General features: G+C 39.5%; 1 protein-coding gene across 1 annotated transcript; it reads right to left on the bottom strand.

The window, feature by feature from the left end:
* Positions 1–280: 280 nt before the first annotated feature.
* Positions 281–26,313, bottom strand: muc2.1 (mucin 2.1). The gene is made up of 47 exons (XM_078283048.1): positions 26,186–26,313; positions 24,033–24,166; positions 23,479–23,734; positions 23,232–23,346; positions 20,601–20,691; positions 20,352–20,485; positions 20,030–20,246; positions 19,399–19,524; positions 19,157–19,271; positions 18,862–19,000; positions 18,644–18,757; positions 18,471–18,540; positions 18,156–18,293; positions 17,062–17,226; positions 16,764–16,858; positions 16,543–16,669; positions 16,170–16,425; positions 15,908–15,960; positions 15,692–15,789; positions 15,301–15,452; positions 15,039–15,177; positions 14,427–14,537; positions 14,134–14,313; positions 13,313–13,552; positions 13,055–13,211; positions 11,433–11,561; positions 11,000–11,206; positions 9,879–10,810; positions 6,620–6,815; positions 6,130–6,290; positions 5,796–5,970; positions 5,436–5,683; positions 5,081–5,264; positions 4,788–4,992; positions 4,436–4,611; positions 4,188–4,257; positions 3,868–3,968; positions 3,722–3,753; positions 3,431–3,608; positions 3,199–3,303; positions 3,050–3,090; positions 2,803–2,925; positions 2,555–2,653; positions 2,284–2,412; positions 2,055–2,094; positions 1,608–1,731; positions 281–1,472 (listed from the first exon to the last, which is right to left on the bottom strand). Exons 1-47 carry the CDS (start codon positions 26,311–26,313, stop codon positions 1,262–1,264), a joined length of 7,416 nt encoding a protein of 2,471 aa, XP_078139174.1. The 3' UTR covers positions 281–1,261.

Raw genomic sequence — 26,313 nt, 5'->3', positions numbered from 1 at the left:
TATTTGTTGTCCTTAGTTGTTATTCTGGATTGGAAGAAGCATTGCAGTGGAAAAAAAATCTAATATAGCACAGCAGCTGTGCTATGGTACAAACATACACTTAGCAACCACCTCCTTAAATACTTTAGTACACGTACCATAGTATGGGTACCTTAGTACAAGTACCATGGTACAAGTTCTTATGGGGTCATTTGGAGTTGTATTAAAATCTCTCAAGTATAATCTTAACATCAATACATTCTGTTAACAAGAATAAAACTTTTTCCTCCAAGTCATCAAAAAGTACTGAATTTGAAGATCTACAATTGGTACATTCACTAAAATGTATTGGCTAAATTAATCATATACAACCAGCAATTCCCATCTACCATCTTAATGATTTTCACTGTGAATAATCTTTCCATATAGTTTCCTTTGAGAATGGCGACCCCTGCTGATCTCAAATCCAAATGCTATCGATTCTTCCAAAAATGTCTTTTAAATTTCTTTTTAACTTGTTTAAATTTGAATGTTGAGGGTTTAGAGAGTACTCAAAAACTAAGTGTAATAGAAATATTGATATTTTAAAAGGGATAAATGATATTTTGAATACTACACGCCTAAATGAAGAAGACACTGTAAAACAGTATACCAGGAGGAGTTAGGAACTCTAGAAGGGCATTTGTAAGCTCAAGGGCCAAATAGATTGAATTTAGTGAGAAAAATTCTGCCTATTTATTTGGTGTGGAGAAAAAATGTAGACAATCAATAATCCTGTTAAATTCAGACCAAAAACTGTTAGCCTCACTCTATGCTAAAAGAATTAAACCTTTTTTAGTAGAAATAATCTCTGTTACTCAGTCAGGGTTCATGGAAGGCGGACATATTTCTAATCAAATCCAAACAACAAAATGGGTCCAGAAATGCAAGGTACATGGCCAATGTTTCTTAGCAGTGTCAAAGTGTTTTAGAATGGATTTTTCCTTTAAGTTCCAGTGCACAAAGCAAATTTCCCACTGTGGACGATACAGCATTCTGTTCTGTTCTAGTAGTAATTAAACTCTCAACCAATGACAAAACATGCTACCACAACACAAGGTGGATTGATGCACTAAAATGAAAGAGACAAAAAACATGGACAGAGTTGCAGTTTTTTAAATGATAAATATTTTCTCTACATTGACAATCAATGTCTAGGAGTAACAAAATAACAATAAGGGAACTGTGGGAAGCAGGTATCTATTCTCCATGCATCCATCAATGTGACGATAGCGAGTTTCAGTTAGACCAGTGTGAAGCTACGCCTCTTGCGGGCGGGTCGTCCAACAGGGTTGCTGCAGTCTGTGTGCCTACAGCTACACGCCTCCACATGGATGTATGTGTATGGCACCACCTCTCCATTCAGACAGAACAAGTTAACAGTGTGGTTGCTGGAGCGTGACTCCTGGCAGCAGGAGCAAGAATGCAGCATAGCGGCTGCCATTTCAGAGTATCTGAAGAGAGCAATGGACAGAGGTAGAGTTAATTGGTAGCCTTGAACTGTTCACAAACTATAACACATTTTTAACATTTCCACATTGTGTGACTTGAATAAATGAATGAAGAAATATTAGTAATATCACTCTTACTTGGTGAAAGTGTTGCAGGACCCTTCACAATATGGCATGTCTACTTCCTGGATAGACTGGCAGCTGTTGTGGTTAATGCGGGTTTTCATGGATTTTAACTTGCAGGCCTTTTCCCTCTCCACACCTTTTTGGAAGATATACACCATTAGCTTGTTTTCAGTCTAATTACCTTTTACCCAAAGGAAAATAACTGTGACCAGCTTGGCGTTTTGGGGGAAGCATGCATGAAAAAATGGTAGTGCTAACTTGACTGAGAGCCCAGCACCTCTGGTGTGGCAAACTTATGCTTTACCAACCGAGCTAAACTCAAAGTGATGCTGTAGTTAGGCTCATAGAGTCTTTATAGCTGTGTCCCACAATGGCACATGCACAGTAAAGATTTTTCAAATTCTGGGGGCCAGACGACAGAGTGACTTATGCTAGCAGCTAAAAATGTGTCATACTCACAAACTTTACAACAGCCATTTGCATCCATCTGAATTGTATCCTAAGGAGGCAAATGCATACCATTTCAAAACCACATTCAAAAGTGATAATGGAGTTTGTTTTGTGACACAGAATACCAGTTTGACATAATAACAGTAGTGCTATCTTTAAATTTCACTCTACAGATATATTACATTAAATGTATTCTAGTCAAATCCAGATTAATTATTTTATTATAAGCAATACTTACAGGCTGGCAGTTGCTCTGCTCGAATAGTGGGCAGAGAATTGTTGAATTGATGATTATGAAAGTGTCACCGTTCTTAACACAGGTGTAATGCTCACACTTATTTTCAGGTGGTGACCAGGTTTGTCCTTGCTGGATGGGCAGGCAGAACAATGTACACACACACACACACACACACACACACACACACACACACACACACACACAGAGAAAACAGTGAGCAATAAGCTTCACCATATTGAGTCACTGCCAACATAGATGATGCCCAGCTTACCATCAACAGATGCTTGGTCCCATTGACATTGAGGACACAGTGGGTCTGTACACACTTCCCACAGCATTCATCTGAATCAGTTTCGACATACTCATGTCCCTGAGAGAATGGAAGAGTTGAGTTGCTGAAGCCTCACTCACATATAAGAGCACAGTTTTGCAATGTTACTCTCATGGTATGCACAGCATGGAAAAAAACAAACCATTTTAATTGAAGCATGACTAGGGATAATAACTGATTTTTCTTACCATTTCACAGTTGTCTTTACATTGCTGTAACTCACAGAGTATTTTGAACAGACCAGTCTTGGGGTCCACCTCCCTGGTACAGGTGCAATCCTGACATGCACTCAGGGGAACTGAAGCACCAGGCTATAGCAAGTACATAGAAGAAATCTGTCCATACTGGTCATTGTAACCACAGTGGTGCAGTGGATATCATTAAATGATAGAAGTGATAGATTTAAATATTCAGACATTCACATTCTTAATTTACCTTGTATTCCACGTCTTTGTGGACACAAACTCTTTTAGGCTCTAGGAGAGAGACATGACCCAAGTCAATGGAAATCCAGAGAGGATGCCACTGTTGTCATTATACAGTATATTATGATATGAATTGTAAATGTCAAATCACAGGCTTACCACATGTATTCTCTGGGCAACATTTTCCCTCAGGAACAGTGACTACTGGTATATATCCAATCTGACATTTCGTGTTGATGGCTGGGCAAGTGTTGCTGTTACATTCTGGGGAGATGAAGGTGATTATAAAATCATAGTGAGTATTTATGAGCCATCTTCAAGAATCACCATCAATGAATTACATTCAGAAAACTAAAAAAAGAAAAATTTGCATCAATGAGGTGTCTCTTACGGCAAACATAAGTGGAACAGCAACGGTCTGATGGATTAGTTTGGTTGACAAGGATGAACCCTGGGTTGGTGCAGTTCAGTACTGGTGGTGCTGGGCACACCTTAGGCTTGCAAGTCACAGCCTTAGTAGACTCTTCGCAGATGCAGTTTTGGCAGTTGTGCTCAAACCTCTCATTAAACTGAAAGAAGGAACCGTAATAGTGACTTAATTCTCTCAGTGTAAATATTGCAGCAAGTGAACAACACACGTGGGGATTTTAAGGTTGCACAAATAGCAGAAGACTTAGCTCACCTCACGTGGGATGCCATCAGGACCAAGACATCCTATATGAAAACAAGCACTATTTTAGGGCTGCATGATTGACATGATGTTATCATATAATATCATATATATTAGCTTAATCATGAGACTGACTTGCGCAAACAAGTCACACTTACCACACTTGTCAACACATATGCCGGATTCTTTGTTGAAGAGCTTCATACCATCAGGACAGAAGCAGCCCTCAGTAGTAACGTTCATGGTGGATTCATTAGGACTGTAATATTCAATCAATTAAAAACACATTTAACATTGCTCCTGTCATTTCTCTTGAACACAGTTAATTCAATGTACTATATTCTACTCTACGTTTTAGCACTCTATTTGAGGCATTGTTAACAAGATAAATCTGAACATTGATTATGCACTATTATCCATATTAAAGGAAATACTGACGTGTTAAATATACTGTATAGTTAATACACTTGAAACCTACTTGTCTTCACAGGTTGGCTGCTCTGCAGGACCACATGGCTTGTAAACTTTGTCTGACGGGCAGCCACTGGCTGTTAGGGAAGAGTGGAACTCAGTCAATTTGACCCATACAATTTAGAAAATAAACATTACCTGTATAATAAAACCTACAATAACCTGTTTAATATGTGCTAAATGCAGCAAATATAAAAACACGAATGGCCCTTCCTGATCCCAGTCTTTGCAGTAAAATAATGAGGGGTGGCTTACCACACAGTGTGGTGTGGTTCCTCCAGTGCAGGCAAACCCCAGCCTGAGCACAGGCAGCAGCATAAGTCTGCAAGCTTGTGCACTGCACTGCTGGGTTAACCATATGGCAGCTATCAAAAACACAACCTTCGTAGAATTTGTCAGGAAGGACAAATGGATGGCATGCCTCAAATACACTGTGGAAATAAAACCCATATCAAATCCATTACATTTAAATTGGGTTATAAAAGGTACCACAAATAACATTGTTAATTTTCTTACAAAATGGAACAGTTATTAAAATGTAATACTGTATGTTGTTGAAGTTATGCAGATGTAAGTGAACTAGCACAGTGGGTTAGGAAATGTCTACCTGCTCTTAAGCAGATCACATATGGAGTCTGGCTGGCATGGTGTTTGTGTTGGTTGAGGTGCAGGTGTGTTGGTGGGGAGCACAGTTGGTATATGGCAATCGGGCTGGTGTTTTGCAGGCCAATAGTCGGCCATTACAGCGCAACTTTTCACCAGCTGGCCGTCAGGCAACATGCAGTCATCAGCCTGGTTGTTGCTGCATGTTCCTAACATCATAGATAAATAACAATTAACATTACTCTCCAACTTCACAAATTATTTGCCAACATGGCCATTGGAATGAGAAATTCTTACCACAGTGGCCCTGTGTGTTTTTGCCGAAGAGTCTAAATGGAAGGGTGACACTAAAGCCAGTTACTCCAAATGTAACTACCACTTGTAGGCGAGGAATCTCCAAAACCATTGTAATGCCAGAGGTTACGATCTTTATGCCATGATGTGAATAGGGTAGTTTCAGGCGTACTCCATCTTTGAGAGCCTAAATAACACAAAGAATAACATTTTTGACAAAAGGAAAAATATCAATCACTGCTGGTCAAAATATGTGACCTCTACATTCACAGCAGTCATTTATTTAATGTACTCAGTTTATGAGGACTTAGAAGAAGATATTCACATGACCCCAACAATGAATATGAACACATTTTACCTCCAACTGAGCTGCTCCAATGAGGTTATGATTCTTGAGTGTAATAACTTCTGATCCATAGGATACAATGATAGATCGAGGACAAGATACATCTTCAGTGGGATCACAGAGGACATTGTCAATATACATCTTTAAGTGGTATTTTGGTGTAATCTCTTCCATTAAGGTGTAAGTACAGTTTCCCTGATAACTGTAGAAGAGTCCATCAAATGTTATATAATGGGGGTCTCCCCAGCCTTCACATACACCTGTAAAGAAACAAAAAAGTCTTACACGGTCAACTATTATTTGTTATAATGACTAACTGAAAGTGAATAAATGGGCATTGCCGTGCATCTCTTCAGCCACAGACTAACTCACAGTCGCAAACGTAATGTTGACAACAGTAGTTCTCATCATACACAAGAACTGGTTTCTTTCCATTGGTACAAGTGATGTTCTCAAGGGGTGGACATTCATATGGAATTATTTCAATGATATTGTTCTCAATGCATCTGGCCATGGTGCAGTTGCACAACCAGAAGGTCTCATTTTGCTGATGTGAAAGAAAAAAAATAGGGGAAAGTCAGCAGTGTTGATAAGTATTTTGCACAAGAAATGTTAAGCTTTAAACACACACTGTGTTGTTAAATATATTTAAGTATAATATAAAAGAGTCCACATTTCTATAGGCTGGATATGTGAAGGTTCTTACCACTGCATCCCATTCTGGGCAGTTATAAGAAAAACGTGTAGTTGTGGGTGTGGGTGTGGTAGGGCAAGGGTTAGTCTTGTTGTGAATCTCGCAAATGTCAGAACATATCATAGTGAGACATACACCTGATCCAATGTGTTTCATGTCAAATATTGTCTCCCCTGAAGGTGAGAAAAAAGGTGAGGAATTAATTAATCAGTGGTAAACCTTAAAAACATGAGACCTCATATGGCTACTCAGACTCAAGCTAAGCTCTATTAACAGTAGTGCAGTGACAAAAATAAATCATAGTTACATCTATATAATACAGCCATAAAAAAAACTCCAAGTAAAGCAGTCATATCACTGTAATTTAACATCGTAATTCTACTACTACATTGCATCAGTGCTACAACCACACTGACTAGCTGCTCATAGAAAACTATGCAAGCTTTAAACTGAATTAAATAATTGGAATGTGCAATATATAAAATCTAGAATTCCTTCTTACCTGGTCGAAAATGTTTGCCATCAATTATACAGAAGCATTCTGTAGTTCCAGATGTAAAAGGTGTTGTAGTTGATACTGTACTGGCTTGTCTAGTTGTTGATGAAATCTCATTGGTGGTTGTCTGTGGAGATGATGTGCCAGGTGGTGATGTAATCATTGTCACCACAATAGAGGTCGTTGCCTTGCTTGTTGCCTCCTTAGTTATAGTAGAGGGTGCAGTTGATATAGTTGTTAATGGTGTAGTAGTATTGCCAGAGATACTGGAGCCTGTTAATGTCTGCACTGTTGTAGTTTGACCAGTGGAAACTGAAAATGTTGTTATTGAAGTTGTGGAAACAGTAGTTTGCACAGTTTTTTTTGTTGTTTGTGCTGTTGTTGCAGATATGGTTGATGGTGTAGTAGTAGGAGGTGCAGTTGGTGTGGTAGTAGACTTAGTTGTAGTGCTGCCTGTTGGTGTAGGTGGTGAAGTGGTTGTTGTCACAACAGTAGTGGTTGTGGGTGGCTCTGTCTTTGTAGTAGGAGGTGCAGTTGGTGTGGTAGTAGACTTAGTTGTAGTGCTGCCTGTTGGTGTAGGTGGTGAAGTGGTTGTTGTCACAACAGTAGTGGTTGTGGGTGGCTCTGTCTTTGTAGTAGGAGGTGCAGTTGGTATGGTAGTAGACTTAGTTGTAGTGCTGCCTGTTGGTGTAGGTGGTGAAGTGGTTGTTGTCACAACAGTAGTGGTTGTGGGTGGCTCTGTCTTTGTAGTAGGAGGTGCAGTTGGTGTGGTAGTAGACTTAGTTGTAGTGCTGCCTGTTGGTGTAGGTGGTGAAGTGGTTGTTGTCACAACAGTAGTGGTTGTGGGTGGCTCTGTCTTTGTAGTAGGAGGTGCAGTTGGTGTGGTAGTAGACTTAGTTGTAGTGCTGCCTGTTGGTGTAGGTGGTGAAGTGGTTGTTGTCACAACAGTAGTGGTTGTGGGTGGCTCTGTCTTTGTAGTAGGAGGTGCAGTTGGTGTGGTAGTAGACTTAGTTGTAGTGCTGCCTGTTGGTGTAGGTGGTGAAGTGGTTGTTGTCACAACAGTAGTGGTTGTGGGTGGCTCTGTCTTTGTAGTAGGAGGTGCAGTTGGTATGGTAGTAGACTTAGTTGTAGTGCTGCCTGTTGGTGTAGGTGGTGAAGTGGTTGTTGTCACAACAGTAGTGGTTGTGGGTGGCTCTGTCTTTGTAGTAGGAGGTGCAGTTGGTGTGGTAGTAGACTTAGTTGTAGTGCTGCCTGTTGGTGTAGGTGGTGAAGTGGTTGTTGTCACAACAGTAGTGGTTGTGGGTGGCTCTCTCTTTGTAGTAGGAGGTGCAGTTGGTGTGGTAGTAGACTTAGTTGTAGTGCTGCCTGTTGGTGTAGGTGGTGAAGTGGTTGTTGTCACAACAGTAGTGGTTGATGTTACCTCTTTGGTTGTAGTGGGGGGTGTAGTTGGTGGAGCTGTAGACTTAGTTGTAGTGCTGCCTGTTGGTGTAGGTGGTGAAGTGGTTGTTGTCACAACTATAGTGGTTGATGTTACCTCTTTGGTTGTAGTGGGGGGTGTAGTTGGTGGAGCTGTAGACGTTGTTGTAGTAGTACCTATTGTTGTCGGTGTGCTTGGTTCACATATACAACATTCTACTCTGATCTTATAGTTGAAGCACTTTCGCGGTGGCCTAAGCTGATCCTCTTTTCTACATATCAAACCATATGTTACATCACAAGTAACAACTTGGTTAGTACCACTCACAAAGTCGTCAAGGTCCATATCAGGATAGTCTGTTGCTCTACATTCAATGTCCCTTGGATTTTCACAGACTTGTTTACCACTGTTTGTGATGTTCTCATATGTTTCCCAGTCACTTTGGTCTTTTTTGGGATCATGCACATCATACCATTCTGACCATTCACAAATTGTAATACAAGGAGTAGTAGGGGATACACTGGATGTTGTTGTCTGTCCAATTGTAGTAACACTTGTGGTGGGTGTGGCTATAGAGGGAGTTGGCGTTGGAGTTTTTTCAGTCGTAGTACGGGGTGTAGTTGGATGGGTTGTCAACTTAGTTGTGCTGCTTGTTGTAGTTGTGTCAGGTGAAAAAGTGGTTGTCACAACAGTAGTGGTTGTGGGTGGCTCTGTCTTTGTAGTAGGAGGTGCAGTTGGTGTGGTAGTAGACTTAGTTGTAGTGCTGCCTGTTGGTGTAGGTGGTGAAGTGGTTGTTGTCACAACAGTAGTGGTTGTGGGTGGCTCTGTCTTTGTAGTAGGAGGTGCAGTTGGTGTGGTAGTAGACTTAGTTGTAGTGCTGCCTGTTGGTGTAGGTGGTGAAGTGGTTGTTGTCACAACTATAGTGGTTGATGTTACCTCTTTGGTTGTAGTGGGGGGTGTAGTTGGTGGAGCTGTAGACTTAGTTGTAGTGCTGCCTGTTGGTGTAGGTGGTGAAGTGGTTGTTGTCACAACAGTAGTGGTTGTGGGTGGCTCTGTCTTTGTAGTAGGAGGTGCAGTTGGTGTGGTAGTAGACTTAGTTGTAGTGCTGCCTGTTGGTGTAGGTGGTGAAGTGGTTGTTGTCACAACTATAGTGGTTGATGTTACCTCTTTGGTTGTAGTGGGGGGTGTAGTTGGTGGAGCTGTAGACTTAGTTGTAGTGCTGCCTGTTGGTGTAGGTGGTGAAGTGGTTGTTGTCACAACAGTAGTGGTTGTGGGTGGCTCTGTCTTTGTAGTAGGAGGTGCAGTTGGTGTGGTAGTAGACTTAGTTGTAGTGCTGCCTGTTGGTGTAGGTGGTGAAGTGGTTGTTGTCACAACAGTAGTGGTTGTGGGTGGCTCTGTCTTTGTAGTAGGAGGTGCAGTTGGTGTGGTAGTAGACTTAGTTGTAGTGCTGCCTGTTGGTGTAGGTGGTGAAGTGGTTGTTGTCACAACAGTAGTGGTTGTGGGTGGCTCTGTCTTTGTAGTAGGAGGTGCAGTTGGTGTGGTAGTAGACTTAGTTGTAGTGCTGCCTGTTGGTGTAGGTGGTGAAGTGGTTGTTGTCACAACAGTAGTGGTTGTGGGTGGCTCTGTCTTTGTAGTAGGAGGTGCAGTTGGTGTGGTAGTAGACTTAGTTGTAGTGCTGCCTGTTGGTGTAGGTGGTGAAGTGGTTGTTGTCACAACAGTAGTGGTTGATGTTACCTCTTTGGTTGTAGTGGGGGGTGTAGTTGGTGGAGCTGTAGACTTAGTTGTAGTGCTGCCTGTTGGTGTAGGTGGTGAAGTGGTTGTTGTCACAACTATAGTGGTTGATGTTACCTCTTTGGTTGTAGTGGGGGGTGTAGTTGGTGGAGCTGTAGACTTAGTTGTAGTGCTACCTGTTGGTGTAGGTGGTGAAGTGGTTGTTGTCACAACAGTAGTGGTTGTGGGTGGCTCTGTCTTTGTAGTAGGAGGTGCAGTTGGTGTGGTAGTAGACTTAGTTGTAGTGCTGCCTGTTGGTGTAGGTGGTGAAGTGGTTGTTGTCACAACAGTAGTGGTTGATGTTACCTCTTTGGTTGTAGTGGGGGGTGTAGTTGGTGGAGCTGTAGACTTAGTTGTAGTGCTGCCTGTTGGTGTAGGTGGTGAAGTGGTTGTTGTCACAACTATAGTGGTTGATGTTACCTCTTTGGTTGTAGTGGGGGGTGTAGTTGGTGGAGCTGTAGACGTTGTTGTAGTAGTACCTATTGTTGTCGGTGTGCTTGGTTCACATATACAACATTCTACTCTGATCTTATAGTTGAAGCACTTTCGCGGTGGCCTAAGCTGATCCTCTTTTCTACATATCAAACCATATGTTACATCACAAGTAACAACTTGGTTAGTACCACTCACAAAGTCGTCAAGGTCCATATCAGGATAGTCTGTTGCTCTACATTCAATGTCCCTTGGATTTTCACAGACTTGTTTACCACTGTTTGTGATGTTCTCATATGTTTCCCAGTCACTTTGGTCTTTTTTGGGATCATGCACATCATACCATTCTGACCATTCACAAATTGTAATACAAGGAGTAGTAGGGGATACACTGGATGTTGTTGTCTGTCCAATTGTAGTAACACTTGTGGTGGGTGTGGCTATAGAGGGAGTTGGCGTTGGAGTTTTTTCAGTCGTAGTACGGGGTGTAGTTGGATGGGTTGTCAACTTAGTTGTGCTGCTTGTTGTAGTTGTGTCAGGTGAAAAAGTGGTTGTCACAACAGTGGTGGGTGATGTCTCTTTTGTTGTAATAGGGGGTGCTGTTGGTGTGGTTGTAGATACAGTTGAAGACTTTGTTGTAGTGCTTCTTGTTGTTGATGTTGTATGAGGTGTTGAAGTGGTGATCACAATAGGGGTTGATGTTTTTTCTTCAGTTGTACTTGGGGGTGTTGTGTATTGTGTTGTTGTTGGTGGTGGGGTAGTTATGCCACATGATTCATTTGTAAATATCACTGTTGCATTGATGCAAATTGCATAGTAGCACATCCCCAAGTTGTCAGTCACATTGTAAATAACTTCATTTTCCTCATATGCTGTCCCATTGTAAAAGCATCCCACAGCATCACACTTCTCAACACATATCTGCTTTCCCTCATCAAATATGGGCTTATCTTCTGGGCATACTGGGTAACAGCCTGTAAAAATCCCAGCATAATCAGTTTAAGTAGTGATATATTTAGTGATATAGTTAATGTTATGTTAGACACTAGTTTTGGGTTGGTGGTCTTTGGATTACTGTACTTATTTTGTCACACAGCAAAGTAAGCCAAGTAGTACAGTTTTCTCTATCAGTTTAGAATTTTAGATTTTAACGTAATGCTAACTAAACAGGAACAAGGTAAAACAATGTGTAAATTGTACCTTCCAGGATGGGTATAGAGTTGCCACATATTCCTTCTGGGTGCAAACAGGTCTTGTAGCAAGGTGTGTGACAAGGGCTGTAGTGCCACTTGCATTCATTTGGGCCATTGTAGTAATCGCAAAAGACAGCTAAGTGGGAAAGATGCAAGTTAATTTTCTATCTGAATAAAACAAAACTTGATTTAAAATGACTCACATCATAAGCCATAAAAAATATTCTAATCATCCTGACCAAGCACTTATCAGACAATGTAAATTTAATTTCATTTAGATAATGACAAGGAGTATTTCCATAATCAACGTACCCAGAAGTGTTACATAGTGAACAAAATCTCAAAATTTCCTCTAAAATGCCTGATGCATCTCCTTATAATATAATATAAAAAATCCTTCCAACTATCAGGAAATGCATTTCGAAGATGTCATAGGATTAAATTTTCCTTGAACTTGGGAACTTATTATTCACTCAAAATAACAGCAAATACAGTGTTTTAGGAAAATGTCTTCTTTTGCAGAATAAAGTCTAATTTATGATTCAACGTCAAGATGTCGCTGCAGCTATAGCGTAGGTGTCTACGACGGTGCGAGCATTTATAATTCGGCATTGCCGATTCTGCTTGTAAACGACCGAACGCTAAATGACAGTGTCATGCTTTGTTAGCACAGAAGGTATAACAACAGATGCAGTCGTGTTTACATTCTCTGAAACCCATGTTCTGGGATATTTTTCGCCACAAATTCAATGACATCTGATAATCTTTATAATTTGGGGATGAGGTGTCGTACAAATAACATATTTGCAATCCTCGGGTCCTCGTCTAGTCTCTCTTTGATCTGCTCCATGTTGTTTTCACTACTACACCAACCGGATACAGGTAGAAGGAAATACGAAGCGGCCCAAGCAGACCAATCACAGTTATTGCGGTTTTGCGTCGCCCTATGTGCAGTTGGTGCATGTAAGCTACAGCGGCAGCCTCTGTGGGCTACACTGGCACCGCAGACACCTACAGCGTAGTAACCCAGAACCACAAATCAGCATTAACAACCTAAATGTTCATGTTCATTTTGGTAGCCCTTTAATTATATTTTTGGAGTTGCCTCCAGGTAAGGTGAGTAAGAGAAGAAATAAACACTATAATAATTGCCAATATATTTATACAGTATATATACAATATATTTTGGTTAATTATATTACACTGAAATCACAGTAAAATAAACCTTAAACTAAAATAAACGTTAAACCATGGCAATTTAGTACATGAATGATTGCAATTTTTATACATGAATTTTTCATATTTACAAAAGTACAACAGCTGGTTCCCAAGGAGTCAAGTATTTTATCTCTGTTCCAATTATTATGGTATACTTAATTAAGTTTGGTGTCGGACCATGCATAAATTTCAAGTATCAAACTATTCAAAAAGACATTTACTATGGAAATAGAAAAAGGTACATGTATAATCCATTTGCCATTGACAAATGACTGCTTTTGATTTTCATTTTTGCATATCTTGTAGATGTTTGTTTTGTTTTTTTGCTTTTTTTTGCAAAATCTCACTTGGTGCCCATTGAACTGCTAATTAGTTTGGCTTAGCCTAAAGGTAAAATTATTGTTTACTTACGACAGATTTGTGGGGTTCTCCATGCAACACATTCACCAGCTTCATTGCAAGCCTGAGCATAAGCTGCTACTGCTGTGCAGAAACACTCACAGTCTCCCCCAGTGTCACAGGCACATGAGTCTTTCACACAGTTTTCATAAAATGGAGCAGGATCTACCTGTACAGTCATTCAAATGGCATTATGGAATTGTTTTTGAAAGCTGTTTTTTTACCATTAAACACCAAGAATGATAAATCAGAAAAATTGATGCATTTTACCTTTCTGTGGCAGTTTTTGAAAGTATCTCCTTTTATAATGTTGCATTGTATTTTAGCCCAGTAATGTCGATTGGGTCTTGCTCCACAAGGGTCAACATTTGCTACTGCTTCTCCGCAACTGCTGGACACTTTCCAGCTGTTTGCAAACTCTAAGGGATTGCTCACTGTGATCTGACCCTGGGTGGTGTAGTCATTCTGTCCGTCTCCATCAAAATCTCCACACAGGCCACATACCTCTCCCTGTACAGCAAGATAAAAGGACACAATGAGTTCATTAACATGTGCACAGTATTCCAGGTGAATACTATTTATTACAAAGAACGGGCATTTTCCAGGCATCCTTGTACACATTAATAAACAGAATATTCCTCATGGGATCTGAGCTTACACAAGCCACATATACCAACAGCTACGGTATATATGAAAAGGTGTATAAATGCCTCCTTAATGTGTCCTTGCCAATAACAATATATTCCAGGTAGCTAATCTACTTTAAATCACATATCCCAATCTCTTGTTAGGATTTGAAATATCTAATGCTTATAATGATTTAAATTGTAATGCTAAAACAATATATGGTATGTCTCACAAGGTACAATTCTACAAATGCCGATAAAGCTTTATGATTAGCATCCAAGAAATTATCTGCAAAGACAGCTGGACTGCAGATTAGTAGAAAGTATGGTACTTCCCCAACTTGTTGCTCCAGCTCTAAACGTTTCTTGAAATGCTTAAATCTTAAAAATCTTACAAATGAAACATGTAACGGCACTCATTTATATTCACTGAAGTATTTAAAGTAGACTTAAAATGTGACTCACGCTGTGGTGTGGTTCAAGGATGATGCGGACGGTGGTTTTGCGATCCCACAGCACTGTCAGACCAATAGCAGATTCAATGACCAGATATAAGCCAATATTCCTTATGTTGTACTTAATCTTAGCGCCATCTCCCAGGTCCACCACCTCATATTTTCCATTTGACAGTCTGATTTCTGTTCTCTGTAATGTTAAGGAGAAATCAGTTACTTTCAAATTGCAATGTAAAAGCTGCAGTTTGAGAAACCGCTTGATTGATTTATCTGAATTCACTTTAGTTTGCCATGAAGTCTTACCCCCAGTTGAATTCTGACATATTTGGAGCAAGTGGTGCCTGTAGATCCACATGGTTTATTTTCTGTGACAACTAGGAAGTTGTCCTGTACTGTCTTATTGCCACATTTGTTCTTAAACACAAAAAGAGTCATTTAGCATTTTGCATGTTTGTTTTGTAGATGACAGAGACCAAGACACCAAATCAAATCACACTTCAGTTTTGAACATTATTAGAGTGCACATTCTGAAGATGCCGATTTTGATTCATCTTTAGTGGTGTGTAATATTTTGCAATTTGATCATTTATTAAGAGGAGATGCTTCTGAATGCTGCAGTGTTACATCTAATTTGTCTAAGACATTTAACTAAGAAAGGCTAGACCACTTAGTTATCTAAACTTTTCATTCATAATCATAATTATGAAAAGCTTTCCTCTTAAAATGAAGGGACGTCAACATAGCTTAATTTTGGCATGAGTCGTGAGTATTTTTTCAAGTAATAATTTCTTCACTGGCTTTCAGCCCTCGTCGCATTAAGGATTAACACAAAATTAGCATTCTAGAAATATATATCCATGAATTGATAAGGTGAGCATAATATTTGTGTGTATGGTTTTGTCATGCATTGTTTACCTTGATAGCAATATAGCCACAATCTCCATGAAACCCGTATGTACGCTGATCAAAAGTACTGTAATGACCACTTCCATAAATGATGCATGTTCCCGGGCATTTTTTTTCAGTGCACTCCCAATTCCCACTCTTGCAGGTACTAGATGTGTAAGATAGGAGTTAAAAAAAAAAAGTTTTGAATATTATAATGGATTAAAATATTCAGGCAGATATGACAGAATGTGTTTATCATACTATACGTCTTATCAAAACAAGATCATACCAGTTATTGCACTGATTTGAGATTTGTGTCCCAGGGGCGTAGGGAAACCTGTCATGGTAGCATGGACATTCATGTTCTTTCACACAGGAACCTCTGCCATCATCAATGAGGCCACTTGGACACTGACAGCCAGATTTACACTCTGTGGCATCCTGGGAGGACAGAAAGATCACAAAGAGAGGAAAAAGGGCAAAAATGACTGACCGTTAAGCTACTGATAATGTTTATATGCTGAACAAACTCTCTAGAAACTAACTAGAGACAGTGGGTTACATCTTAAAAATATTGCGCTAGTAAACTGAAGTACTAAAGTAAGTTGAGGAAATAAATATTAAGCCTAGTTATTTATGGCTGAGAGGTTGACTTGGATACAGCAGAGAATTCAACTCACGCAATAGTCACTGTCCAGATTTCTACAGGTTTTAGCACACTGCTGCTCTCCTGTTCCTGCAGTGGAGCAGTTGAAGAAAACCTTCGGAGAAGGACATGCTGAAACAGAAGAAGACATTAGATTTTACTGAAAGAAATGTCCTGTCAACTAAAATCATATAATCTAATGTGCTTATGTAACACTGCCAAAAAACAAAACAAAACAAAAAACACTTACTTGATGAGCGGGCTCTCCAAGAACGGCAATGAAGCTTGCCATTGGTGCACACACTAGAAAGATATCAAAGATATAAAATGCAACACAAAGGGACTTAAAAATAATTCAATTTCTGTACACCTTATATATGTGTTTGTTTATCTTTATAGATGCTGAAAATCCTTAGTCCAGGATACTTGTACAAAACATTAAATGAGGCAAGTCTGTGTAGAGAAAATTACAGTTTTAAAATTTTCAAAGTAAGATGTCAGCAGTAACTAACCAGTGCTCGTTGTTGATACTGATGGACTTTCCTGGCTTGATGTGGGCTCCATCATGATAGCAGGGACATTTTGCCATGGGCACACAGATGCCGCTGTCATCCAGGTAGAGACCCTCAGGGCAGGAGCAGCCATCCACGGGCAAGAAGTTGGACGTGCAGCTCTGCTGCTCTGAGCCCAGCGATCTGCATGTCAGCTGGCATCGCTGAATCTTGTAGGAGAAAGTCTGAGACGCTGGGCAACTCCTTGTGTATTTATCTGTTTTGTGTCAGATATGAGGGAATGGTTAATTCATAGTCTAACAACACAGGTTTAATAAAAGCTTAGGAAATAATCTATCAACTACACCACTGCATAATATTGTGAAATCCTTACCACACACGTTCTCTCTCCAGTCTGTCAGGAACACTCCCTTTGATGCACAGGCTCGTGCGTAGGAGGACAAGACGGCACACAGGCAGGCCTCACTCTTTTCACAGTTACAGCTAGCATAGGTGCATCGCTGCAGAAGAAGAGATAAGAAGCTTTTTTTTAGGGCATTGCAATCCCAACAGAATTTAATCAAATGAGAGAGAACCAGAAAAGCTGCGTGATACCTTGTAGTACATCTCAGGATCAACCATTGCATGGCACTGGGCGAAAGTACTTTTTGGGTTTCTTAGCAAGGAGCACCAGTGTTCAGCGTACCTCTCTGGGGGCAGATGAAGAGTATTTTGTATGTATGTTTATATTACAGCTTATACATTACATACTTGCGGACTTGGAATAACAACAGTTTCAAGCAGGGAATCACAATCAAAGAGACACACTGGACAAAAAAAGAAACACACCAAAAGAAAAATAGAATAAGCTGTCACTGTATGATCATGATGACCTAGTGAAGGTGCAGCATACCATTTTCCATGCTAAGGGAACAGGGGTCGTCCAGTCTCTCCTCTCTGTCTTGGCAGATAAGGTTAGACTTCCAGGAGTTACCAAAAGAAGATGCTGTACCCTCCACCATCCCCTGAGGGGTCTTCATATCATCAGACAGGACCATATTGTAGTTCCCACATAAACCTAAAACAAACGAAAACCATGATTAGGCTCATTTGTGAACCTGTTCAGCACTACTGACCAAATAGAAGTGAGACTGTTGATTCAGTAAAGCATAGTACCAAATATATCTACTCTGTTGTAGCCTTGAATATGTTTACCAATAAAATGTGTGCTGATACATGTGGTGTGCAATGTGTTTCTGTGCGGTCAGATCAGATCAGGTGGATTGAAGAGCCTAAATTGTTCATAGGCATGAGTGTGTTCGTGTGTAGTATGGTATATGATGTGTATGATGATAGTAAAATGATGTATGACGTAGTATATGATGTATAGTATGTATATGATGTAGTTAATGATGTATATGAACTATGTATATGATGTAGTATAGGATGTATATGATGTGTATATATGATGTAGTATGTATATGACATGTACTGTATATGACGGTATGTAAAGCCCTTTGACACATGCTTATGATAAAGTGCTATATAAATAAACTAGACTAGACTAGACTAGACTTTTCTTATCTGGCAGCTGTATGAGGCAAAAAGAATTTCCCGACAGGCTAATAAATCATCACCATTATCTTCTTCACCACTAATATTATCATCCTCATCAGACAAATAATATATATATATATATATATATATATATATATATATATATATATATATATATAATGCAATAAGGTACAATATAGGTATTACATACATACACACACACACACACATATATATCTATATAGATATATATAGATATATATATACATATAGGTATTACATAACATATATATATATACATATATATAACATATATAACACATACATAACATATATATATATATATATATATATATATGTATATGTTATGTAATACCTATATTGTATCTTATTGCGTACATACTGCACTGTGACATACTTTACAAGGATACAGCAAATGTAAAAACGTACCGCGTGTCTTTGTCTTGTAGCTCTGTTCCAGGGTGACGTAGACTTGCATGACAGGAACATGCTGGATCTGGATCTGCAACCCAAAACTGGTCTGGAGCAAGATGTGAAAGGATGAAGCCTGGAATATGTTGATGTCACCTATGAATAAAGGAAAATACAAAATAGTATGACAGTTTGCTGATGTTGTTGTTGTACAAATGAAAGGTGAAAATAATAGATAACTGTTTACAGAATGCACCTCTTGTTTCATACAGAATTTCTAAAGTTTCATTCAGTTTCTTGCAGAGTTTCCTATTATATGACCATATATCCCACCTGTGTGGTAGGGCAAACTGATGACCTGCATGTTGTGCCTTGCCTTTCCATCAGCAGTAAACACTAACACCTGCAGAAAAATACCAATGCTCATCAGAAAGTTGCATATATGAACAGTGTAAATTGATTTGTGACTAAGTATAATCTTTTTCAGATAACAGGCTACAACTTACATTGTTCCTGTTATTGTTCAGCAGGACCTTAAGGGTCTTAAGACAAGTGTCAAACTCGTGGCTCACACATGGCACCAACTTGGCCAAGATGGTAAACTTTGGACTTGCATCATCCTGAAACATACACAGTGTGAGCAACAATTAAATGAATTGGATTCCATATGTTTACTGTTAGTAAGAACTAAGAACTAAAATAACTCATTCACCTTGCTTTCCACCTTAGCTAGGGTGTAATAACAGTCTCCATGGAAGGTGTAGGCTTTCCCGTCAAAGGTAGTTACATGTGAACCCTCTTCAACTGCACATGTAGCAGGACTTTTTAGGCTCTTACAAGACCATCTACCCTCATAACACGTACTGAAACAAGCAAAACGATTTGAGGTAGTTTAGAAAGGGGATAAAAGGGATAAATGGAGGAAAAAATAGAGGCAAAGTTGTGTTGAAGAATGTCATACACATAATTCAGCAAAGCAGAGAATATATATTATTTATATTATGAAACATTTGACATACCATTCCTCTATGTCCTGTCTGTAAACCTCCCCAGTGTTGTAGACTTTATCATGCTTGCATTGACACTCAGACTGAGGGATACATCCTCTCTTGGAAATATCATCAAACACCGTTCCTGAAGTAGACATAGTTGACATAAACATTTTTAGGTGATAGAGTGTATATTTAAAGATAATAAAAGGGGAAACAGTAAACACTTTTTTTTTTTACTACACAGCAAGAGATGTGTGTGCAGGACTAACCGTCAGGGCAGAAGCAGCCGTCCATTTTGTGCTCCTCACACAGCGAGCTTGTGTCTGAGTATGTGCAAGTATCCATGCAAGGGGAACCACTCTCTTCATACACCATGTTGAATGGGCACTGCTTAGCTGTAACAGGAAAATAAATTAACCTCATGAGGAGTGAGGATATGGTACGATTAAATACAGCTCCATAAAGAAATATTTAATAATCATAATAACATTTTGGCCATGTTTTTATCCATTTTTTATTTTATTAAGCACAAAAGTATAGTTCACACAAAATACCCATAATATATACCAATGAAAACAAACACACAAGTGATCAAAAATCATGAAGAGCATGTGCAAGGAAGACCAAAGAAACCCCAAGAGGATTATGGAGTGTCTCCTTTAACAAAACAAACATTGTACATAATTACAATGTAATATAGGCAACTCAGAAACAAAACCCAAACAAGAGTTAAAAAACAAAACAAAACAATATTAACAAATAAATAACTAAAAATAATACTGATAAATAAGAAAGATAAAAGGAAAAGAGACAGGCAGAAATGTAGAAAAGCTAAGGAATAAAGAGAAAGGGCAGAAAAAATAAAGAAAAACAGTGAAAAAGTATGTAACAACACATTACCACAGAACTGAGGCGTCCTCCAGTGGGGCGGCTGCCCTCCAGCATGGGAACACTGACGGGAATACTCTGACAGTGTGCTGCAGACACAGAAGTCATCTGTGCGGTTGCTGCAGCCACACATGTCCTGCACACAGGCCTGGATGTAAGGCTCAGGCTTCAGCAGGGCGGTGCAGGGGCTCCAGGACGCCGAGCGCAGCATCTTCTCACAGGTGCTTCGCTAAAAAGGGATAAATGGAGGATAAAATAGAGGCAAAGTTACTGAGTCGAAGCATATTATAATACTACATCTCTACTGGTCACACTGGACAAATTTCAAACTCACAAACTCCTTGCACGTGTCCGGCACAGTCACAGCATCTAGTGGTTCATCTTCCTCTTCATAGGGATCCTCACAGTCATCATTAGGACGATGGACTTTCTGTCTATTGCCAAACTCAATGGGGGTAATTTTTCGATCTGCGTATAATTGGATTCATAGCATCAGATGCCAAAGATGACTGAATATAAAATAATGTGCAGTATGTGTTTGACAATACAGTAAATACATCAATACATAAAGAAAATAACCCACCATTATGAATGAACTCATTGTAGACTGAAACACCATTGAAGTCTCCACAAAGTCCACAAGTGCGATTGGCATACTCAGGATCCAGTTCCACCTGAAACCAAGGGCGGATATTTCATTTCACTGTTGGGGGGACAATAAACAGAAAAATTTCTCAAGAGCAATTCCTGAAGGGGACACCAAAGGTGCCGCCAAAAGTACTGTTGTATTAAATGTATATAGAGGTCCATTATGAAACATTTCCATAAGCACTTCATTCCTTTCTTATGAAGATTTTATCAAATTGCCTTTGATATTACTGGGGTCTTTCTACTTGGCGTTTCGGTGCACTGAAAAATGATCGGATGTCTGTTTTTCTTTTCTCTGCCATTTTAACTGACCTGGCTGGCTGACAAATAGACACACACACACACACACAGCATGCAGGTTATTTACAGTAGTAGATGAGATGCAACACCCATTAACTGAACTAAAGCTAATATATGCCTAATTAGATTAAGTTTTCCCGAAAAAGCAGATCTCTAATGTTTTGCTGTCAGTGTGTAAAAGTCCAGAACGCTATGAAGCCTGCCAGAAACTTACTTCAGGGTCTTTTTTAAGAATTAAGTCTTCATTTATTTCCAAAATTATAAACACAATTACATAGTGGCAGCCATTTTACATGCAGTAAGAAAAAAATAATATACTTAGAACCTAATTACGTAGGGTAAGTTAATCTTAAATAGCCTATTATATTATAGAAATATTACTGTTACCATCTACAAAAGATAATTTTGGTATGAAAACCCGCATTTTAATTTAACCAAGTATCCTGTATCATAAATACATGTCTGGCATTTGTAACAAACCAAACCGCTTGAAAATCGGTGGAAAATTCAGTGAGTTATGATGATTTTAATTGTGGACAGACCTCCTGCCTCCATACACACACATGCATTAGGAGACGCGGCTCCGTACCAACACGCTGACGCACGAGATTCAACCGCGAGGTAACGGAACAAAATGTAGTCTGGTTACAACTGTCAATGTGTTTTATTCTATTGAGTGGTAGAAGTAAATATGTTTATATTGTGCTTATGATCATGGGCGGAAATTACGGGGGGGACAGGGGGGTCCGGACCCCCCCTTCCTGGGAAAAACAGAGAGTTGTCCCCCTCAATATATCATTGTAAACATAACTATATAATTTAAAATAATATAATAATATGCATTGAAAGCATTATAGACACAAAACAATGCGTTTTTAAGTTTCTAAAGATTGCGCCCCCCCCCCCCCCCCCTCTCATATGCCTCACAGTGGTTTGGTCCACTGCCTACCTGCCTCCCCGAACCCCCACACACACACATCAGCCCTCGGTACGAGTGTGTGTGGAGGATCTCTGGAAGTGTGTCAGTGGTGGCTGACCTCCAGTAAGTAGCTGCTTCACAAAGGTTAACTTAAAACAAAGGATGTGTCAGACATTTTTCTTTACTTCTACCACTCAATAGAATAAAACACATTGACAGTTGTAACCAGACTACATTTTGTTCCGTTACCTCGCGGTTGAATCTCGTGCGTCAGCGTGTTGGTACGGAGCCGCGTCTCCTAATGCATGTATGTGTATGGAGGCAGGAGGTCTGTCCACAATTAAAATCATCATAACTCACTGAATTTTCCACCGATTTTCAAGCGGTTTGGTTTGTTACAAATGCCAGACATGTATTTATGATACAGGATACTTGGTTAAATTAAAATGCGGGTTTTCATACCAAAATTATCTTTTGTAGATGGTAACAGTAATATTTCTATAATATAATAGGCTATTTAAGATTAACTTACCCTACGTAATTAGGTTCTAAGTATATTATTTTTTTCTTACTGCATGTAAAATGGCTGCCACTATGTAATTGTGTTTATAATTTTGGAAATAAATGAAGACTTAATTCTTAAAAAAGACCCTGAAGTAAGTTTCTGGCAGGCTTCATAGCGTTCTGGACTTTTACACACTGACAGCAAAACATTAGAGATCTGCTTTTTCGGGAAAACTTAATCTAATTAGGCATATATTAGCTTTAGTTCAGTTAATGGGTGTTGCATCTCATCTACTACTGTAAATAACCTGCATGCTGTGTGTGTGTGTGTGTGTGTGTCTATTTGTCAGCCAGCCAGGTCAGTTAAAATGGCAGAGAAAAGAAAAACAGACATCCGATCATTTTTCAGTGCACCGAAACGCCAAGTAGAAAGACCCCAGTAATATCAAAGGCAATTTGATAAAATCTTCATAAGAAAGGAATGAAGTGCTTATGGAAATGTTTCATAATGGACCTCTATATACATTTAATACAACAGTACTTTTGGCGGCACCTTTGGTGTCCCCTTCAGGAATTGCTCTTGAGAAATTTTTCTGTTTATTGTCCCCCCCAACAGTGAAATGAAATATCCGCCCTTGCTTATGATGCCTCATACAATACACTTAAAGGAGTGCTGCCAAGATATTGTTCTGCCTGACTCAGGATACCATCAATGATTTATCCGACAACATTAATGTAATGCTCTAAGCATGATGATACAGTAATCTGTTTTTTTTTGTCATATCTCAATTCATTGTTAGGAAACAGCAATATAGCAGATTGAAACATTTGTTTTGTTTTTACCATGACTGCATCATCACCGTTCCACATGACAACGATGCCGACTTTGGATTGGAGCTTGATGTAAACTGTGTTTCGTTCCAGTTGAACTCCTGCGTTATAGTATGGCATATCGATGCTGGGAGAGAGATATATATAAATACAGTATATGTGTGTATATGTTATCTTGATTATAATGCATCAATTTACAAGAAAAGAGAAGTACAGTTACGGATCAAAGAAATCTGTATGGAGTTTGGTTAGTACTTACGGATCGTTGTTCACAGTGACGATTGTCTTAGTCAGGTGGAATGAAAGGTCATTGATGGTGACCACTACATAGCTGACTGTAGGGTTTCCACCAGCCTCTCTCCTCTTCATGTGCACTGAGAACTCTTGGAGAGACTCGTGGCAGTCTGAGGCCAGGTTGTACTCACACAGGCCGGGGAACTGGTACACATCCCCATCAAAGGTCTTGAAGTGCTCTCTGCCCCATGTGCTGCAGATGCTGTTGACATGGTTGCGAGCTGTGGAGGCAAAATATGAGAGAAAGTTATTAGCAGTGTTCTCAACATTTCTTCATTAGAATATTTGGACAACAGTATTCTCTTAAAACAAATCTGTAAGTGTTCTATCAAAGCTAGAGAAATCTCACTGGCTCCGAAACCTCCTTGTTACAACCTAGTCCATAAACATTATTAATAAGTGTAGTAAGTTGACAAATACCGACTACAATGCTGTACATTAAACATTCATATGTATAAAGCAGAATAACTCATTGACCCAGTCCTGAAAATGATCCCAGAGAATCCAAAACGACCCTGGTCTTACCCTTTCTGGCCTGGACATTGATGAGGCTGGTAACTGACAGAGCCAGGGAGCACAACCACAGACAGCTCCACCTCATAGTTACCACTGTGAGCTTGCCGTCACCAAAGCAGGTAATAGTCTGACCATTCCTTGACAGTCCTTTATATTGGGATTGCTCAATTTTTGCTCACACCCTTTTGGGCAGGACCTTAACATTTATTGCCAAGACATGTAAACATGTTCAGAAAGAAGGTCTGACACCTTTCATTACTCCCCTTTTCTATTTCCTACATTTTTCTGACCTCTTAATTGGCAAAAGTGTTTGCAGTTGAATTAGGCCTTTTCAGTTCTAGAGGAATGGATAACAGTAAAGTTATGTTTTTTACAGTCTGCTCCTCTGTTGTAGGTGTATTCTTTTATAAACTTTAATATGACATGCATGCAGTCTAGCAAAAATGGTTGCATTTGGATAAAATTTCCAAAGTAGAGGTATATGTTATCAAAACAAAAATGACAGCATTTAAGTGGCTTACTTTTTCAACTCAAAATAGCCTAGACAAAAAGCTAAAAAAATATATGTTAGGCTATATTTTGTAGTCATAGTGTCTTTAATATATTCATATATTTTCACAAGATGACATGGCCTATTATTAACTATTATCAATGTTGAAACTGTAGACATTTCATTGGTGGTGGGGACAGTATGTCCATAATGCATGTGTCAGCCGACAATCATCTCAAAACTATTGACTGTCTGTGCCAAAGCTATGCATCAATGACAGGTCTGCGTCACCTTCGAGTATCTGCCATCTGCTTTACATCTGACAGGCAGGTGGATCATTAACAATCCTGAACAACTACATCCTACAGTGTTTAATGTGTTTGCCAACCAACTTTCTGTTCTGGTTTCATAAATAAAAGCCTGAAGACCAAAGGATCATGATATTGGCTAACTGAAAAGCACTTCTGATACTACCATCATAGTGGCGTGCACAGACTCTCTAAGGGGCAGGGGCAAAAAAACCCCAAAAAACCCTCCCTCCTTTCCAGGTTAACCCTAATACATCACATAAACACCAGTGAATAGGTTATAATAACAGGGATGACTAAAATAAAAACTTGGATATCAACTCTTATACTCGGATTAATGTTTTACTTATGATTCTAAAGTAAATTGTCATCAGGAATAATAAGAGAATTATGTTTACCATTTATTTAGAAAGATTCCACCGTTTTTTTTTTGAGGAAAACAGAGGGGGAAAACGGTCTCAAAATACTCCATAGTTTCCTATATCAAACTGGATTCACAGCAAAATCCTCCTATTCATTTACAGTCAATTGACTTGCAGTCAGTAGGAGGATGCGTTTTTGAAAATGTTAATGACTTCTGTGTGATCACCGCTGATGTCCCCCTTAATGGACAGTAGAATTCACACTAGCCAAAAACAATATTATTATGAGATTGGTTCACAAAAGGTATCATCAGGTATATACATAGATATTGATAGCTAGCTAAAGGGAAATTATAGGCCTATAGCTACTAGCTAGCTGGCACTTATTTACCGTAACATTAGCTTCAACTCAAGCTAGATGTCTCATTTAAACTTCAAAGCTATCTATCAATAGCTTACCAAAACCACCAATAAAATACGAGATTGATTATAAGCTAGCTAGAGAAAATTAGCTAGCTAGCTTGCAAATACTTACTTTATTATTTGTGTTCAGTGTTGAGGCCAAGACACCACAGCAGTATCACTGTATGCTGCCTGGATGTTGCAGGATGCAATTTATCTGGGCCAGTAGGTGGCGTATGATCTTTCTTGACTGCTGCATTAGTGTTAAAGGAATAGTTCACCCAAAATGAAAATTCTGTCGTCATCTACTCACCCTCATGCCAGTTGAAACACAGGTGAGGTTTGTCCATATAACACAGGGAGGTTGTCAGCACAACTCCATAGCAGCCTTCTCTAAAACAACTGAAGTCAGTGGGGACCAGTTCTTCAGAGTTCTCTAGTATTGCTATAGCGAGTGGTTCGAGGGCCAGAATGAATAGCAAGGGAGAGAGAGGGCACCCCTGTCTGGTCCCCCTATGGAGCTCAAAATTGCGGGAGGCCCTGCCATTAGTAATGACTGGGGCACAGGCACCAGAGTATAGACTTCTAACACACCTGATGAAATGGGGGCCAAAACCATATGTCTCCAGAGTCTTAAACAGGTACTCCCACTCCACCCTGTCAAAGGCTTTTTCAGCATCCAGGGACAATGCTAAAGTAGGAGTGGGGGATTTACTAAACAT

This window comes from Centroberyx gerrardi, chromosome 4 (genome assembly GCF_048128805.1).
Source record: "Centroberyx gerrardi isolate f3 chromosome 4, fCenGer3.hap1.cur.20231027, whole genome shotgun sequence".
Taxonomy (NCBI): Eukaryota; Metazoa; Chordata; class Actinopteri; order Beryciformes; family Berycidae; genus Centroberyx; species Centroberyx gerrardi.
Note: the sequence above shows the minus strand (reverse complement) of the source record. Positions and strands in the feature narration are given on the sequence as shown.

Coding starts and splice junctions, on each gene's coding strand:
- muc2.1 (XM_078283048.1), bottom strand. CDS start 26,313: ATGTTTAGTAAATCCCCCACTCCTACTTTAGCATTGTCCCTGGATGCT. Junction 19,001..19,156: donor AGACAGGACATAGAGGAATG/GTATGTCAAATG, acceptor TGCTTGTTTCAG/TACGTGTTATGAGGGTAGAT. Junction 10,811..10,999: donor ATTTACAAATGAATCATGTG/GCATAACTACCC, acceptor TTACAACAAAAG/AGACATCACCCACCACTGTT.